The 19058-nt window shown below is 45.7% G+C and overlaps 2 protein-coding genes across 8 annotated transcripts in view; one reads left to right on the forward strand and one right to left on the reverse strand.

Moving 5' to 3' along the window:
• The window catches only part of Znf821 (zinc finger protein 821), a 27261-nt gene extending 25173 nt beyond the window's left edge, over window positions 1-2088 (forward strand). For all 3 annotated transcript variants that reach the window (XM_033757891.1, XM_010644473.3, XM_010644472.3), the window contains one exon: window positions 224-2088. In XM_033757891.1, the coding sequence (XP_033613782.1) occupies window positions 224-878 (655 nt within the window). In that variant the 3' untranslated portion in view covers window positions 879-2088. The remainder of the gene's footprint in view (window positions 1-223) is intronic.
• Atxn1l (ataxin 1 like) overlaps window positions 1-14393 on the reverse strand; it is a 24104-nt gene extending 9711 nt beyond the window's left edge. For 3 of the 5 annotated variants that reach the window (XR_004514952.1, XR_784337.2, XR_784338.2), the window contains exons 1-2: window positions 14249-14393; window positions 12123-12184 (exon numbers count right to left, since the gene is read on the reverse strand). Coding sequence is in view for 2 of the 5 variants with exons in the window: in XM_010644476.2 (XP_010642778.1) it covers window positions 8744-10813 (2070 nt within the window). In the remaining 3 variants the exon portion in view is untranslated. Of the gene's footprint in view, window positions 1-4497; window positions 10934-12122; window positions 12185-14248 lie in introns of those variants that run through there. The other 2 variants (XM_010644476.2, XM_010644477.2) reach the window with 2 other exon arrangements.
• Window positions 14394-19058: the final 4665 nt, after the last annotated feature.

Below are 19058 nucleotides of genomic sequence, written 5' to 3' on the forward strand. Positions count from 1 at the left end.
AAAAAAAAAAAAAAAAAAAAAATGGACCTCTAAGGGGCCGGGGATGTAGCTCAGTGGCACAATGCCTGTCTGTCAAGTGTGAGATCCCGAGGTTAATCCCTGGTATCAAAAGAAAAAAGACCTCTAGTAGTGAACTTGGTCTGGTAGAAAAGAGTAAATTAGGGTTGAGTATGTGAGCTTAGGTACAAGGAAACACTAACCATTCAAAATGTTTGCCTTCCAGTGAGAAACTACCTGAAGTACTTAATATGGAATCCCTACCCCCAGTTCACAGTGAGGGCCCCTCCAGTGCTGAGGGGAAGGACACTGCTTTCAGTCCTCCAGTGTACCCTGCTGGAATTCTGCTTGTGTGTAACAACTGTGCTGCCTATCGGAAGCTGCTGGAAGCCCAGACCCCCAGTGTACGCAAGTGGGCCCTGCGTCGACAGAATGAGCCTTTAGAAGTACGGCTGCAGCGGCTAGAACGAGAGCGTACAGCTAAGAAGAGTCGGCGGGACAATGAAACCCCTGAAGAGCGGGAGGTGAGGCGCATGAGGGACCGTGAAGCCAAGCGCCTGCAGCGCATGCAGGAGACAGATGAGCAGAGGGCACGCCGGCTGCAGCGAGATCGGGAGGCCATGAGGCTGAAGCGGGCCAATGAGACCCCAGAGAAGCGGCAGGCCAGGCTCATCCGAGAGAGAGAGGCCAAGCGGCTCAAGAGGAGGCTGGAGAAAATGGACATCATGTTACGAGCTCAATTTGGCCAGGACCCTTCTGCCATGGCAGCCTTAGCAGCTGAAATGAACTTTTTCCAGCTGCCTGTGAGTGGGGTAGAGTTGGACAGCCAGCTTCTGGGCAAGATGGCCTTTGAAGAGCAAAACAGCAGCTCTCTGCACTGAACCCCTCCTCCTGTCTGCCCTCCCACCCACCCAAGCCCACAGGGCTCAGTGCTGCAGGCACCTACAAGACCATCCTTGGTGCCAGAGGCAGTTCTGGGGTTTGCTGCAGGTGGACCTGTGCAACCCTTGCATGTGGGAGCAGGATGGGTGGGGTCAAAAGGGACCCAGCTCTAGGTACCCGGAACAAGGGAGCAGGCACTCCAGAGAACTGGACTCCCTAGTCACTGCAGCAGGCCAGGCTTATGGGACTATAGGGCCCCAGTACAGCCCATGAAGTTGTAAGGGCAAATAAATTAATTTTATCTTTACTGGCCCTTTCCTGCTTTTTGTTTGTTTGATTCTAGCCAATGAAGCGAACTAGGAGAGAGCTGGGAGTTTTCAGGCAGTGACTGCTGGTGGCTTGCTCTTTTATAAGGAAGAGTGCTCTTCAATTTAGACTACCCAAGCTCATATCCTTTACAAATTGGTGAGGAATAACTGACAGTGAAGAAAGAACTGATCCTGAGAATTCATTCTCACAACCATAATTGATACCTACAATTCCGTGGGCTGTGTAAACTTAGCTTACCTTTTCCACCTTAGAAGTAGTAGAAGCCTTTTCTCACAACTGGTATTTTCTAAACACTATGTATACTCAAAACTAGGTGCAAGCTACTTTTCCAAACAAAATACACTTTTTCAGGCACTTAAAATTCTATCCCAGAGAGCAGCAAGCTGTATCCAGGAATATATTCATGAAACTGGTTGCAATATTCCATACACCACTGAACTCATGTTTCAAAGAAGAGCTAATCCATCTTTATCCCTTGGAGCCACAACAGAATCATAAAAGCCATTGAGGAAAATTCAATTAAGGAAATAAGCTCACTCAAGTCAACAATGGCAAAGGCTAGACCAGAATGACTACTCTGGCAGTTTGCAAGGCTGTCAAGCGATGGAGAAGACAAGTGCTGAGGTCATCACATGTTTTGTGATGGTACAGAACTTTCCTTAGCCTGCATCAAAGGTTGTGTACAGTTTAGATAACTATAGACCTTGAGGTCCAGAAGGAAGTGCCCTAGTTAAATTGTAGCCAGAAAATTAACTATGCCAGGAATGTGGACCTCTTCCAGTACCATAACAGGGAGACTTGGCTGCCTCTCTGACCTCCATATGCCCAAGGCTAATAGTGTCATATGACGCCCACCAAAGTAGGGTGAGTTCCTACCACCCAGGCTGAAATGTTTTGAAAATTACATTTAAAAGTAAGTACTTAATTGATTCAAATGGTTTTCTCTCACAGAGTTCAGTATCAAAGTCCTATTTGGGATGTTTCAAAATGGTTTAGCACTTTACATGGATTATCTAATTTAGTTTCCACAACACTAAATACAAATTCACAAATTAGATGCCTGGGGGACCAGGCATTTAGCTCAGTGGTGCAGCTGCCTGCCTTGCAAGCAGGTCCTGAGTTCAATCCCCGGTACCAAAAATAATTTCAAACAAACAAACAAATTAGATGTCTGGATTCAAAACTGTTCTGCTGTACTGGGGATGAAGCCCGGTGGTAGAACACTTGCCTATGATAGCAAGCATGAGACCCTGGGTTTAATTCCTAGCACCAAAAAACAAGACAAAAACCTGTTTATTAGCTGTGTAACTTTGGACACATTATCTAACCTGTATGTCTTGCTTTCCCCATCCACAAATGGAAGTAATATTAGCAAAAAATGATTGTTAACATGTTCACGCCAGAGTGGTAAATTTCATGTCTTGCTGCCGCCCAGCTCTGAATTATCAGGTGCTAGCCACCCAATGGGAGTCATAGAACACACACATATATTTGTGCATACATACACACATACATATATATCTATCCTAAGACAGTTTGTGGGACATAATGTCTAATGTATGTGTCTAACTACAGTACCACGTTTTTTATTATTTTCACTATTAACTGGTGGCAAGCTTCCTACATTAGGAGTAGTAACTGTGATTGGAGCTGACTTAAGCAATTTCAGACAATCTTACTGAGTAAAGAAAAGAATTTGGGGGGTGGGTATGGGGACGTAGTTCAGCAGTACCACGCCTGCCTGACAAGTTTGACTGCTGGTATGGGGGGGGTTGGGTTGGGGGAAGAGGCCAGCAGCCAGGACACCTACAGGTATTTATGGTTGATTCTGCTGCTATCTAAGTATACAGATAAACTCTATCAACAGCAAGACCATGCTTTACATAGCTCCCACCATCTGCCCTGAGCTCACCACATGAAGGGCACCATTTGTATTCCATTTCAAGTGCTCCCGCAACGCATTTTTACCCCCAACAAGGGCAATCACCTGAGGCTGGGATAGGAAGGAGTCGCAAACACGAAAAGGAAAAGCTAGTAGTTTATATAGATAGATATATAGATATATATAGATATTGATATATATTGTGTTTACATAGTCCACAAGTTAAATGCAGGTATCCATAAGAAGAGCATTAACAATAAAAATACAATCTGTGTGTAGCCAAGTACAGAGACTTAAAATGGTAAAACAGCAAAAAGGATCTCACAAAAGTACAAATATACAGTACAAATTGATTTATTTAAAACAGTTACAAAAAAGCACAACAAAATAGAGATTATCCTTAGAATTATTAATGCTTTGTTAAAGATCAGGTAGGATTAGAGGGTAAGAAATGGTATTGGGTAGGGGGAGCACCTGACTAGTTCTAAGGCTTTAGATACAATGCAGTTGATTACATATTAATTCAGCCATTACATACTGGGGATAGTAGTGGGGGGATCAGTGATTTATCTACAGGGAACTCCTACACAAATCAGATCAAACCAGACCTCCCCAGTGCCATCCTTCTCTAATCCTTAGGACCCTAAAGCCACCTGGGTGACAAAATTTCCATCCTTTCTCCACCCCGTACCCTATACACATATTTTTCCCTCCCCTAAGGTGCTGTGCAAGCTGAGAGCAGTTTGCTCTCTGCAGCTGGAACTTATACTGTTTGGGCTACAGGGATCCTGTGTGACTAGAAAGTTTGTAGGGGACAGTCTTATTTTAATACTTCAAATTAGCCATGAGTATAGTCTCTTCCCCAACACAATCCAGATTCTCTTCAATCATGTATGAGGCAAATATGAGGGATCAACCAAGCCTTCTGGAAGACCAGCAGCTCACTAACCCTCAGAGTTCACCAGTAGGTGCAAACTCCTTATAGGGGTGGATGTAAAACCACTGTCATCAGCACTCTCTCCCTCTCTCTCTGAAAAACCTAAGTCCCCATGATGGTCATAAAGACAGAATAAATGCAAGTTTGACAATGGATAAAGGCACATGGGTTGCTACCACACACACACACTACAGACAAGAACCCAAAATGGGACCATCTTCACTGCTGGGCATTTGCAGTGGAATGGCTTTGGGATCAGACTATGAGTTTGCAATCTACTAGGGGAAGATCTAGGCTTAATAGAACGAATAAACTTTTAGTGTGAAAAGTGCATTTATTACTACTGTTCCTGCTGGGGAGGCTCAGCAAGGCAAACCGCACCACCTCTCCTCCTCCTGCCCCCGGCACTGTGCATAGTCTGCAAGTAAGGAGAGAGTGCAGCTGACTCTACTAGCATCAAAGGCCAGTGTCATCCTAGGCCCAGACCAGGCTCCTGGTCCGATGATGGATCCTAGAGTTGAAAGAGCAACTGACAACTGCAAAGACACAGAGGCTTATTTTTTTTTTTTATTGCATAACGTGGGAGACCTTTCCTACCCCGGGGAACTTGGTGGACGAAAGCTTCGCAGCAAAGGGCTAACGTTTCTGATTAATATCCAACTTAGCAGGGTTCATCTCTTCAACTGTAGTGTACACTTTTTCCATCTGGAAAATACTGTAGCTTCAATGTGGTTTAATAAACTTAGCCCAAGGAAGTCAAGACATCCCCCTAAAACTTGGCCTCTGTTCTATTTACTTTGCTTCTAAAACCATGGCCTAATCTCCCATGGCCAATTCAGTTAGTTCGGTTATCTTTACTCTGATGGACCTGGGCCCTTTCCCAGTCATCTCATGTCCACTTTCAGCTCCAGTGTGATCAGTCAACTCTACCATATGCCTGCTTCTTGCAGGTTTAAATCATATTACCATCCTGTGCTTCCCCTAAATCGCCTATGGTGCCCATTGGAAAAAAAAATAACACTAAACCCTACTGGAGAGGTTACTTCAGCCAAACTTCAAACCCTCTCCCAACCTTAGAATCCATGTAACTGGAGCTCCATGAATCTTTCTGGGATGCTGGCACAGGCCCTAATGTGGTTCCTCCCTACTCAGTTTTTAAAACAAGAATACAAGATACTAAAAAAGAAGTAATATAACAGAAAATACCCTCTCATAGGAGCTGCTCATTTCTTTCTCAAGATAGGCAGATCTTTGGAGCCAGAAAGCTCCTGATACCACTGAAGCCATATATATCCCTATGGATTCACCAGCCCACCAGCAGCATTTCATACCATCCCTACTCAACATGACTGTGCTATACAGTAACACTGCAAAACAGATAAGAATACACAAATGCCTGAATTTAATTTACATGGCCAAAGATATGGAAGGACAGGGAGCTACAGAGTGCAGCAGGCAGGACAGTGAGCAAGAGCAGCAGTGGCAAAGCAGCGGAGGAAAGCCCATGGTGTTATGACCAACTGGGACCAAAAGTGTAGAAGGGTCAGTCTAGATCTGCTGGGTCCACTCTTGTTGGGTACAACACTAAGCTCTGAACTCCCAGATCCCTTTTTCCAAATATAATAATCATCACAGGAATGGTGATCTAAGTCTTAGGATCTTTTGAAGACTATCTAGCAGGTATCCCTTCTTCCAAATTGAAGTAGGGATTTCTGTACAATTCCAGAGTATACCAGTCCTCCCTTTTATCCCTAAGCTCTAGGAATGTTCTACCATTGACTAGGGACTGACCTGCCTTCCTCAACTGCCCATTTCCAAAAAGCTGACAACCTCTTATTAAAATGCTCATTTTCCCAAAACTTCTCTTTTCTCTTGCAAACTTAGGTGACTCCTATAAAGAAAAATAAGATATACCAGTTTACTCTTATTTCTCATGTCTGGAAAAAAAGAGTGAACCAGAAGAAAAGTCAAGGGCAATGACAGTTCTGACCAAGATTTAGAGCACAGAGGTTCTTGTTCTGGAGACTATATTTTATGAAAGCAAGCTCCCTCTGCAGCTCAGCAAAATCAAGTATTGACATGCTACACATACATGGCACAATATTTGGAGAGCTGCTGGTATTGCTTCACCAGCAAGAAAGAGAAGAGGAACCATGGAAGAAAGGTCAGGGCTCAACTTGCCAAGGTCTCCCACAGTTTCTCTTTCCACGACTCAGTGGGAGTTACCAGACTGGGAAGTCACAACTAACCTGAGTAGAGGGTAATTTGACTTAAACTCCTCGGTCTGTATCTGGTTAGCTACAGGTTTGTTCCTATAAGGAAGCTTAGTTGGGGTCATGGTGGACATTCTGAGTGTCTGCTGTATCACTATCTTCATATACTAATGAGCCCTCCTAAGAAGGATGCTTGTGAGGAACCCATGCATATGACAAATCCCAAGGAATAGGTTGCTCAAGAAACAGCCAGAGATGAGACCTTCTCCCAACACCCTCATCTGAGGGGATTCCTTAAGACTCAACCCCACAGGCCCCCTCCGTAGGAAACAAGCATTCAGAGAAAGCAGCATTCAGAGAGAATGGGGGATAGAAAAGGGAAAGGACATGATCTCAAATGTAGTACAAAGTTGGTATTTGGTTCTGTCATATACCAGAGACTGAAGAACTTGCGGTCAGGTCAGGAGACTCCTTTGGATGGACTCCGTAAAGCTCACTGACCAGGTAACTGCTCTCAAGGAATGAAACAGTGGAGTGTAGGGCTTGTAGCAAACAAGCCAGTTTCAGTCACTCTGTTCCCCCAGGAGAACAACCTTTAGCACCTGAACACTAAGAATGACTCCATTCTCAGAACTTCCCCTCCCCCCAGGAGGTAGGTAAGATTATTTATCCCCATTTGGCAGCTGGGGAGGAAGTGAAAGAGAGGTCGTAAGACTTGCCTACAGTCTTTGACAGAGCAGAACTCAGACCTCAGAGATTTGGGACTCCTGATGACAGGCCAGGCTTTGGCCATTCCATTTATAAAAGGAAATGCCAGGATCATACCTGGGAGAAATCTAACCAGAGAGCTGAGTGGACAATACCCTGAGTTGCCTTCAAGAGTCTAAAGGACCCCCTCCCCCAAATCAAACAAACAAGGCCACTCATCCACCTGATAGCTGGTGGGGGAGCCTAAATCCCAATACCCAGTAGAATCCCACAGTCCAAACATACTAGAAATTGTGGGGAAAAAAATAAATGTGGGTTTAAGACAAAGGGTAGCACATGCAACTAAGATTGAAAATACTCTGTGCATAGGAAAATACCATCACGAAACGAAATATACTTTAGGTATTAAAATGTTACTAAGACTATCCTAGATCCTTACAGCTGGTATGGGAGGGAATAGCCTGGAGAGAACTGAATGCTAGGAGAGGCAGTGAAATAACGTAAGAGGGGGACATATGAAAATACCAGAATGGGAATTGCCTAGCCAGGTGCATCTGCCTTGGTCCAAGGCATGGTTCCCTTTTTGTTTCTCCCCCAACCTATGTGGCAGTAAAAGAGGAGGGGCCGTGACTTAGAGTTCTTAAAAAGAAAAAACTTAGCTGATGGGGAAACCAGGGACCCCTACATACCAGAAACTAGAGGTCTTGGTCACAGTGGACAAAGCCACTTTTGCAGAAGAGGAAAGGCAGTGCAGCTACACAAGGCCCAGCTCAAGACACCATGCAGAGGCTAGAGTGGCAGAAGGGTGGGGCAGTGCAGGCACTTAGGCACAACATACACAGACAACAGAGGGGTGAAGGTGCCTGGGGAAAAGGTCCACTGATTCTTACCAAAGTCACCATTACCAACTAGAGACACAACAAAATCTCAAAGCAGGCCCAGTATACTAAGTAGGAGGAGCTTTGTTAGGTCAGCTACCTTTCCAGAAGCCCTACCTAGAGCCCAGTCACCTGGCTGTGAGATCTTTCTCCCAAAGTCCCGACTGGGTCCCTGGCAAGGCAGAACTCCACTCTGAACTCTCGAAGGGCTTCTCTCTCTCCTGGCCTCCAAGCTGCTAGAAGCCTCAGTGGAGGAATGGTAATGGTGAGGAGAGATGGGAAAGGGCTGAAGCAGAGGATCAAGCAGAGTTCTGCAATGAGGGTGCTCTTCTCCCACACACCCAGCCATAGATTTCTGTAACAAAAATCACCCTTTAAAGTGCACATCTCTCACAAGAAGGGTTCTGGGTGGGAACCCTCTTATTTCTAACCATGGGGCCTCCTGCCCTCCCACCACAAAAAAAGGAAAAAAAAAAAACAAAAAAAAAACCTTCAGACAGTTTTACTGCTACTATAAGCTGTGGATCATCATTTTTGGCTCTTTCATTGCTCCCCCTCTCTGCCACCTGCTCCCAAAGCCTGTACTTTCCCTTGCAGGAGCTAGGGATAGGGAGGAAAGAGCAGGGAGGCCCTGATTTTGGAATGTTTCTTTTCCTATGTGCACCCCCTCCCTTTCTTGCCCCAGGCCTGCTGCACCCTATCACAGCACCCCCTGGGGCTGTGCTTAAAGGATGCCAAGGGGTAAGAAGCAACAACAGATCCTGCCTTGGGAAGGCTGCCTTTGATGCCTCCCCTTTCCCCCAAAATCTCACTGCCAAGAGAGCCATTCCCTGCTCGGCGTGTGCAAATCCTCTGCCTGCTCACGGTGAGGCTCACCTCTGGGGTAAAAGCCCCAGTCCTGGTCTGGGAAAGAGGTTCATTTTCCCGCATTTGAACGCCCTTCGATGGACAGCTTTACCTCTTGTGGAATGAAAGAGGGACGGAGCAGCGCAGCCCGTGCCTCCTCCCCTTGCACGCTGTATCTTTGGAAGTTTGGGGATGGCCAGCAGGCCTGAGCACCAGGCTCAGGCTGGGAGGGCTCTACCACATGGGAGCCCTCTCCTGTGGGCTGGCTCTTCCCCTCACTGTCACACAGGTCTCTGGGTCCCAAAACTGTCCTCTCAGGCCTTTCTCGAGAGGGACCCAGCTGGCTTGGGGGAGCACAGCCGGCCTGAGAAACCGAGTTACTGTTCAAGCTCTGTAAACTGATAGAGATGCAGACATCTCCCACCTGTAGTCGATGGCAGGGCAGAGAGAAGAGTTGTGCAGTCCGCCCAGGGCTGCAGGAGGACCAACCCTGGCCATACACAAAGAAGGGGTGCTCGGGGGGCACCTCAATGCTCACTTTGCTCTGCTGCTCACCAACCACAAAATGCAGCATAACAAATCCAGGCCATTGGCTCTCCTGAATGTCCACAACCGTGCTAGAGTCAATCTTCAGCCCCCCGCTCACTTCGGCACTGCGCACAAAATCCTGGGTCTGGAGGTCCTCCACCCGCTTCAGCTCCCCTGTAGCCAGCTGGATGATGGCGCCTTTCATGAAATGGGAGGGCAAATGGGAAGAGGTAATAGGGGGTGGTGTTGGCTCTTTGTCTGGGAAGGTGGCTCTGGCCTGCATGTCCAGACTTGATGCCACCAGGATCTCTGAGCCCACAGGCAGCAGGCCTGGGTCAGTTCCAGTGGGCACCAGGTTGCCATTGGCTACAACCATTGCTTTGGGTAAAAGTCTATGTTTCACTGGTTCCTGATGGGGCTGAGGATAGAACGCACGGGCCTGATTTTTCTCTGCCACCTCTGCAGGGTTCCTGGCTGACCCTCGTCCCTCAACCTGATGGTCAGGAGTATGATGGGACAGGTTGAGGGGGCTGGATTCATCTTTCCTCTGAGCTGCCACCACACGATAGTCCTGAGAAGCTAAAGCGCCAACCACCCGCTGGACCTCAAGGTCGGTGTCTGGGGTCCCTCGATGAGCTGGTGCCGTCACCTCCACTCGTGAAGTCTGAGAACCTGAAAACAACTGTCCATCCACCACACATTCTACCACTGGCACCAGTCCTTGGCCTTCACCCTTGCTGCTGGGGGAGTCAAGGGCTTCACTTTCCCGCCTTACTAAATTTCGCTCTTTTTGTCTCTGTCCTCCATTGGCAGCAGCTGCTTCCAGAGCAGACTGGCCCTCCTGATGGGTAAGAACTGTGCTGGCACCTGCTGGAGGGTTTTCATGCAAAGTATATCCAGCAGGTAGCCTAGACATCTGATAATAAATGGGCATCCGGCCTGGAGCAAGGTCCAGTGGCTGAGTACTTGAGTGATGTGGCAACTGCCCAGGTGGGGAGGTGGCAGGGGAGGCTTTGTTAAATGAATGGGCTGGGGATGAAGGCTGGGGGGGAGGAGTGGCTTCTTCTGCCAGGAGTGAGGCATATGGCACAAAGTGTGGAAGGTGAGAAGTGGCAAGATTTGCAGAAGGAGAAAGGAGGGGACTTGGTAGGAAATTAGGTGGCACAGCATAGGGAAGGCTATAAGGAGACCCAATAAACTGCAGTGAGGTGGATGGGAGCTGAGCATAGTGGATTGGAGGATAGTGGATTCCTGGATGCTGAATCAGTGAAGACGCTACATTAAATGTGGGGGGCAAGGGGCTCATGTTCACCACAGATGGGAGGCCAGTTGGTGAGAAGGTGGCAGGTGGCACAGCCACCTTATACAGCATGCCATACTGATCTACCGTCAGACCAGTGATAGCTTCAGATCCATCACCCCCCAGGCTGACTCTGGCTCCAGCCTGGCTCTGCCCGGCCACTACAACCCCTCGGGACCATTCAGAGGCATCACTGGAGGGTGTATGGTTTGTGGAACAGCTGGTAGTCCGCCCCATATCCTCGCTGGTCACAGGGAGGTCTCGTTTCTTTGGTGGAAGGCATTCCTGACTCCTCTCATGAACAGGTTTCATATTGTTTTGTGGTGTTCCTGAAGCCTGGAAGGGGCTGGCTTGCTCCTTGGGACATCAGAAGGGGCTTCTCTGTGGCTTCCCTGCACCCCTCTCTGCTGTTGGCTGGGGTGCCCACATCTGCTAGGGAACAAATCAGAGGCAAAGAAAAGTAACCTACGGAAACACACACACGTGCGTTCACACACACACACACACACACACACACACAGAACTGTGCCCAAGGAGGAAGATGTAACAAAGGTGATTGGTGGCAAAATGAGACATGAGAGAAGGGCAGACAAGGTGGCTATATCTCCCTGCTCACCAGCCTAGGACAAGAAAAACCATCAGGAAAACCACAAAGCAGAGAGCTCCAAGGATGAGCATTCGATGATACATAAATAACTTGAGGGCTCCACAACCTCAGGGACCAAAAGCTTCAGGATTAAACATGCCTTTCATAAGGACTTGACTCCTCAGTCTTTGCTGTTAAGGGGGCTTTGAACACATGATCTTTGCTGAAGGCTTCTTCCTAAATTTCTTCTTTTACTGCCAAAGAGTAACGTGCAGTCTTCTGTCCCTGAATGTATGACCTCATCCTTGCTTCCTTTCCCCAGTCTAATTCGGGTTATGATCTCACCTGCTCCTATCCCTCCTACCCCAAGATTGGCTAAACTCCCAAACTCCTTTGCCTTTTATCATAGTACCTTACACTAAATCCTGAGACTTGTCTTTTTTTTTTTTAATTTGGTCTCTAAACACAGTTTCAAATATAGTACCTTTTTCGCCCCAAGAAACTGCATTCCAACTTGGGCCCTTTGGGAAGAATGATTGTATTAGCTTGCTCTACAGCTTGTTTCTCCTCCTCTCCCAACAGCAGTGAAATTCTTCTGGTCTCACTGCCGGTTCTCTAGTCTGGCAAGACTTCTTTTCTTTTCATTAACCACCTTCAACTTACCTTCTTCATTCCCCTTTTCCTCCTTTTGCCAATAGGTCCTTTTCCACTGCAAGTCTGCTCTAGACACTTCACAAAATTCTTGTACCATTCTTCCAAATATGCCTGTTTATCCCTATCTTAGATTTATATGATTCATAAGAAAGTTCTGTCTCTTTCTCTTACTTTCGTCTTTCATAACTGCTTTTGTCCACAGTAAAAAATTACCTTCTTGGTCTGAATATCTCAATGCATATGAACTTTGCCACCTATTTTTTCCAACTACACTCTAGTTCTCTGGATCCAAAAAGAGCTTTCTATATCACATTCTATTCAGTTTTTCCACTGCTGCATCCCAGATGTTTTTCTGTAACAGTGAATCCAACTCATTATTACCTGAACTTCTGGTGGTGCTTCCAGGTAGCTGTGGTAAGCGTCCTCCCGGCTGATGTGGGAGTCTAGAAGAAAGAAGTAGGGATGGAGTAAGCAGAAGATTGACCTCTGACCTTCCTGCAGGGTCATCATGAAAGGTAATTATAAAGCCATTAAGAAAACATTAAAATCCACAATAAACCCCACCCTCTTCTCCAGAGGCAACAACACAATAATCAAGAGTGCCTAGGCAGTTAAGAAAAAAAGCCATCTCTCAAGTTTTAATTTATAGAAAGACATACCTGAAAAAATTCTTCCATGCAGCAGATTTCATCATTTTTCCTCAACATCATATTCTTCATTCTTTATCCTCTACCTTTTTTTTTTTTTGAGACAGGGTCTCACTATGTAGTTGAGACTGACCTAGAACTCACTATGTAGCCCAGGCTGGTCTTGAACTCACAGCAATCCTCCTGCCTCAGCCTCCCCAGCTAGGATTACAGGTGTGCACCACCACGCCCCGCTTACCCTCTACCTATTTAAAGGTAAAATTTCCTGAAGGCAAAAATTTATTTCCTGAAGGTAAACTGGAATGTTTGGTAAACGCAGAAATAAAAATGATTTAACACTGTTCCCATATGAACAACAGGAAGCAGGGAATTTCACCCTTATTCAGGGCCTATGATTACAAAGATGTGGAGGCATTTGAATAAAAAAGGTGGCACTAGCAGAAAAAGAACAATTATTTATGTTTCTGGGGCAGAAAAAGAGGTCAAGGGGGAGTCACTGAAGGGGAAACCTTATTAAAAATCTTTCAGGGTAAAAAAAAAAAGCTCATGTGTGTGCAAAAATTTCTAACAACTTTACACCAACTGAATTGGGAGTGACAGAAACTGAAAACATCACTTTGGTCCCACACATCTAAAATGGGGAAACAAAACCACCACTATAAGATCAATATCTGGATCCACAATTGTCAGAAACATCAAGCACTAAAGAAGGAAGCCTTAACCCGTGAACACAGAGAAAACCATACCGACAAGTACTAGAAACCACTGGCTGTCCTGTCCAAGATCCACAGAACACTGCAAGCCTGCATCCAAAAGGAAGGCCACATTTATTTTCGGCTTGGCATGGTGGGATATAGAAAAAGCGGAAACATAGGAAAACAAGAGTAAATAAGTTTCTAACCCCACAAATTACACTGTGGGCATAAGTCATGCATCCCATCCCTTCTTTGCTAATAGTTTCAACGACTGAAAAGTAGTTAGCTTTCTCCTTTATTCCCAACATAAACTGGGTTACTAACATCTTCACTGCCAGAATGATTCTTGCTTCCTGCAACTAAAACACTGGAGAAAACCTGCCTGTAGGTCACTGAGGGGTTAGCAAACAGAAGCTAACACGAGGACTAATAGAGGCAAGAGGTCTGCAGGAAGGACAACAGAAAGCCAAGTCTGTGTGCCAGGTTGCCACAAGGCAAAACACATCTCAGAATCTGAAACCTCGGTCTCTTGAGGGGCTTGCTGAGAAAAGACACCGCTTGTGACCTCAACTGGACTAATGCGTAGCGGGAACCATTCCCCAAAGCTCCCAGCACAACCCAAAAGGAAGCTCCTAATCAAGCTTAGGTCCGAGTCAAGAGAGGGTGAACCCTGCGGGAGACCTAATTCGTGGAGGGTGAGAAGAGCGCCCAACAGAAAGGGTGAACCATGAAGAAGAGTAGAGGTTATGGCTTCCCGTCATCCAGAAATCCGTGATCCAACGAGGGTCGGGCCCGAAAGGAGAAATTCAGTGTCCAGAGAATAAGGGTCGGCCTTCAAGCCTCCGGACGGGGGCGAGGCCCCGCAGGCGATGCTTCCTTGTTTGGTGGCCCCTTCCCGCTCCGAGGACTAGGACACTCGGGCCCGTGGAGACACAGGCGGGGGCGCAGCGGGGCACCGGGGTAGGAAACCACCTTCCGGGCGGGAGACAGACGAGCGTACGGGAATCTAGGCGCGCGGCCTCTCTCGCTGCCTCTGTCCGCGGCTTTCGGGCCCCGGCCCGGTGGAGCAACGGGCTGTGTTGAGTCCACTTCCCCCGAAGCTCCGAACCCAGGCCTATTTGTCCCCAGTTACGCCGGACTGGTAGCCACCACTCCCAACACTCACCGGCCCATCTCACAGCGCTCCCTGGGCTCCTCCCGGTAGTCCCGGAGCCACAGCAACCGCCATCCCCGGCCCTGGAGCCGCCCCACACCCAGCACCCCCCTCCAGGCCGGGCGCCCGGAGATGGCGTCAACCACGTCCCGCCCTGGCGCCGAGAGATTGCGTCACAGGCCCGGCCGGAAAGCGACGCCTAGAGCTACCCTCGCGCCCTTTGCGTCTAGCGCCCCCTCTGGTGGGAAAATGAACTCCTCTCCCTGGGAACAGGTCAAGGGAAAAGGGCTGAACCCAGCCGCTCAACTTGACTTTATGTTGACACCTTCATCTTTCCACTCCAGTAAATTTTAAGGGGCTCCAAACAGAGTCGTGTTGTGTAGTCATCAGCAACCCCACCTTGCCTGGACTTCCGGTCCTGATATGGGAAGCCGGCTGTAAGGAACCTCAGGGAATCCGGGGTTGACCCAGGCCCGGGAGAGTAAGAATATCTGTCCCGGGGACAGAGTCCTGTTAGTAGCTCTATAAAAGTTGAGAAATAGACCAAGCATGGTGGCACAAACCTTTAATCTCAGTACTTGGGAGGCTGAGGCAGGAGGCTCTGAGTTCAAAGTCAGCCTGAGCTATATAGCCAGTTGGGGGCCAGCTTCTGTTTTAACAAGCAAACAAAGCCAGGCGTGGTGGCACACCCCTGTGATCCCAGCATTCAGCGACTGAGGCAGGAGGATCGTCACAAGTTCGAGGCCAGCCTGGACTATATAGTGAATTCAAGGCTGAAATACACAGACCCTGCTTAAAAAAAAAAAAAAAAAAAAAAAAAAAAAAAGTGATGAACACCAGTAATCCCAGCATTCTGGAAGCTGAAGCGGTAGGATTGCCATGCATTCGAGGCTGGCCTGCGCTGTGTAATAAGTTTAAGGACAGGCAGAACTACATAGCAAGACCCTGTCTCACAAAATTAAAAAAAAATAGCAAAGAGTTGAGAAATGACCATGAGGAAGATAAGAAAGGCAGCAGACCCAGGATCTAGGGCAAGTGAAGCAAAAAATAGGGGGCCTGAAAGTTTGTGGAGAATGAAGGAGGTTAGTACAATGAAAAGCAGTTTGATATAATGGGAAGAGGGCTTGGAAATTTTAGGTCACCTACTCATTCCAAATTAACTAGTCCACTTCATAGTCACATGAACATCTGACTGATTAAAATGAAAAAATGAACACGAGTTTGTGTTTGGATTACAACTACATTTTTAAAAATGTTTGAAGAAATGAACTAAAACATAAGTTGGAGTATGAAGAGATTGGATTTTTTTTCCTTTCAGTTTCTGCACTGTTCAATTTTGATTTTTGTTTGATAAAAAAAGTACTGGCTGATGCTTTGCTCAGTGGCAGCATCATAGCCAGCAAGCTTCCTCTGAGGTGCTATTATTTTGTGTGTGTGTGTTATTTTATAAACTTATTTACTTATTATCCCATTCCCCCCTTATGCCCCCTCCCCTCCCTATGTACAAAAAGCTTTGTTTCCATTTTTCCTTCTATTTTCACTTTTTCTCTTGTCCCTCGCTTCTTTTCTCCCTCCCTCCTCCCTTGTTCCCCTTCCTATTTGAACACTTTCTTCCCATTTCCCAACACCCATTGTACATTTCAGCCCTTATTTCCACTTTTGGTTTTTCACACCAGAGAAACAATGAAGTATTTAAACATGTGTGTCTGATTTATTTCATTTAAGAGTATGGTCTCAAAGTCCATCCATTTAGCTTTAAATGTCTGAAGCTCATCCTTTATTCATTCTTTATGACAGAGTAGTACTCTATTGTATTAAAAAAAACCCACACCTTTATCCACTTGTCAGTTGATAGTCATTTTGACTGTTTCAAAAATTTAGCTCTTACAAACTGTGAGGCATGATTTGTCAATAAAAAAAATAGGTAGTGGGTGAATAAAAGCCTTTTGTCCTGAACATGTAACTGTCCGAACTTACAAAAGTCATTTCACTACTTTAGCCTTGAGTTTCTACTACTGTAAATGAATGGGAGGAAAAATGTATGAAAGGGAACTCTCAAAATATGTTTAAGTAAAAACGATAATCAAATATGTACAGTATGACAGTATTTATTTATTTATGGTACAAGGGATTGAACTCAGGACCTTGTGCTTGAAAGGCAGATGGCAGCACCACTGAGCTAAATCCCTGGTCCAACAGCATATATTTATTGCTAAAGGGTGTCATAGTGGCATAAATTATGTATATGATCAGAAAAAATGGAAGAATGATTATGTCTGGGGAGAAAAGTAGAATCTGTGATTTTTTGAAAAAAGCAACTTACATTATTACCTTGTTACTCTGAAAATAAAAACAAGTTTTAGTGTTTGAGTTTTACAAGAATGGTATCTTAGAAATTCAAAGCACCATGCTAAGATGCACAAGACCCAAAGTTTGATTCCCCAGCACTACAGGGTGTAAAAATGGATACAAATACAGTCATGACCTCTAATATTCACTGTAGGGAAATTTGTTTTGGTTTTCTGAGACAGGGCTCACTTGTAGCTCAGGCTGGCCTTGAACTCATGGCAATCCTCATGCCTCTCAGCCTCCTGAGTGCTGGGATTACAGGCATGTGCCTCCATCACTGGCTCCTCTCTGGGGAAGTCTTAGCCCTCAACTTGGTATTTCCTCACCTGGATGGGCAGAAAGGATCATCAAACTATGGAACCCTATCACCAGTCTCTCCCGCACCCTCACACTCCACTAGGCAAAACATGACTTCTGTCACCTAAGTCAGCAGAGAGCTTTGCTTCATGAGTATTAATAATCCAAGTCTCCTCGCTCAGTCTGACCAAGAAGAAAGTCGTGTGGTCACTCTGAATCTATCTTAGCTTTAGCTGGCATCCTGGTTTCCAGTTCATTGCTTAGCTCACTAAACAGGCATTAAACCTGCCAAGCTGGAAACCCTCCCAACATCCAGGTGTATTCAAGGATATCCAGTTTCTTCTAGACCACTATATACACTCAGAGAGCTCATTTTCCATACAAAGTTGATAGAGCAGGCACAAGTAGATGCAAGCACAAAAAGCTATTTGGCTGCCACCCAGTGACATGATGATGTCAGGCAAAGGCGTATCTGCAAAAACAAAAAAAAAAGCGGTTCTGATTGGCCAAACAAAGGGATTTCCTGGTTCCGTGCTGCAGTCCCAAAAAGGTGAGTTTTCTCTCCACTGGGTCCTGTTTCAGAATTTTCCCAGCAGTCCTCATTTCTTTGGTGGTACACCTTAATGGTAAGAGATTCCATACTCACAGTTTAACAGGAATATTAGTGATAAGTAAACTAATATGGTTTTTAGATTGATGACACTAAAATAATCAAAAGCTACCTGTTTCCAAACATCTGTACTATTTCTCTAGAATCTAGAGGATCCCAGATATGTAAGTTCTTTATGTTAAATTATTTACAGGAAGTTAATCCAGGGTCTTATCCAGATAGCATCTGGTTCGAGTCATTGAATGAAATTTCACAAGGATTCCAAACTGGAAGACTTTACTAATTCTTTTGCTCCTCTTTCATTATCTTTATCCTTCTCTACTCTGCCTATTAGCCATCTGTTCTAAATCCTGCTCATCTGGAACACCTTCATTTGAATCCACGGAGATTCTTATTTCTACTGTGTTTTAAGAATTGATGAGGGAAGGGTGGATTTATAAAGGTACTTGGGACATTTGGAGAGTGACAAATTGAACTTCAGTCTGTTTTGTCCACTTACCATTCCTTGGATACCAACTCAATTCCTTTATTGTGTTTAGACTGAACTTTTGTGACAAGACAGCTTTGGCTATTCTGGTGGAAGGAGAACAACAGCCCAACCTTGCTGTGCTGGTTATTCCTCTCCCTGAGCCATCAGGAATTTCAGGCCAGCTCTCTGTGCTGCCTAGTTCCTCACAGGTGGTTTTTTTGAGACCTGTGGTATAGCCTGGAGAAGTTCGGGTCACTACCCCACCTCTATTTGACATCATTTGACAGTGATTGTAGAGAAAACCACCAGTAACTTGGGAAAACGTGTCCTAAAAAGAGGAGTAGGTAGCATAGGTGATCTTGTTCACATGAGCACATTTTCCTACTTGTACGCTTCAATATGTAAAGTTCCTTTTAGGACAGGAACTTTATCATTGTTTTGTTTTTTGTGGTGCCAGGTATTGAATATAAGGGGTTGTGAACACTCAGTAAGTTTTCTACCACTGTACTATGTCTTCAGCCACCCTAAACAATTCGTACCTTGTGATAGGATCTTGTCAAGTGGCTCAGGCTGGCCTCAAACTTGTGGTCCTCCTGCCTCAGCTTCTTGAGCAGCTAAGATTACAGGCATGCCACCACTGCCTATGGAACTTTATCTTTGGATGCCAAGGGCAGAAATAAGAACTAATCCCAAGCATAATATTGAAATTATAGAAATATTTGGTGGGTTTTGCTTTCTTGAAAATGCAGTGGTTCCTGGCATTATTTTTCAAAAGCTTTTCTTAATATACAAATGTATAAATACGTGCTTTTCAAGCTTCTGTCTTACCTACTTTTCTGAATAATTCTATGCCCTCATTTCCACATGCCTTTGAAGCTGTGTGACCTCTCCAGGTTCCAAAGAGGATTTCTCTTTCAAATTCATTAATATTTTATTGAGAAGGCAGTCTTATAATTTCTCCCTAGGTGATGAATATGTCCCTTGGGGGTGGGGACTCTCCCTTTGTTAGAGATGATTGACAAAGACTTTTATTGTTTCAGAAGCGTCTTGCACAGTCCTAAAAGGTTGCAGTAAAAAACACTGAGGATTAGGATAAA

The sequence above is a fragment of the Fukomys damarensis genome, unplaced genomic scaffold (assembly GCF_012274545.1).
Source record: "Fukomys damarensis isolate Sample0158 unplaced genomic scaffold, DMR_v1.0_HiC HiC_scaffold_32, whole genome shotgun sequence".
In the NCBI taxonomy this organism is placed as follows: domain Eukaryota; kingdom Metazoa; phylum Chordata; class Mammalia; order Rodentia; family Bathyergidae; genus Fukomys; species Fukomys damarensis.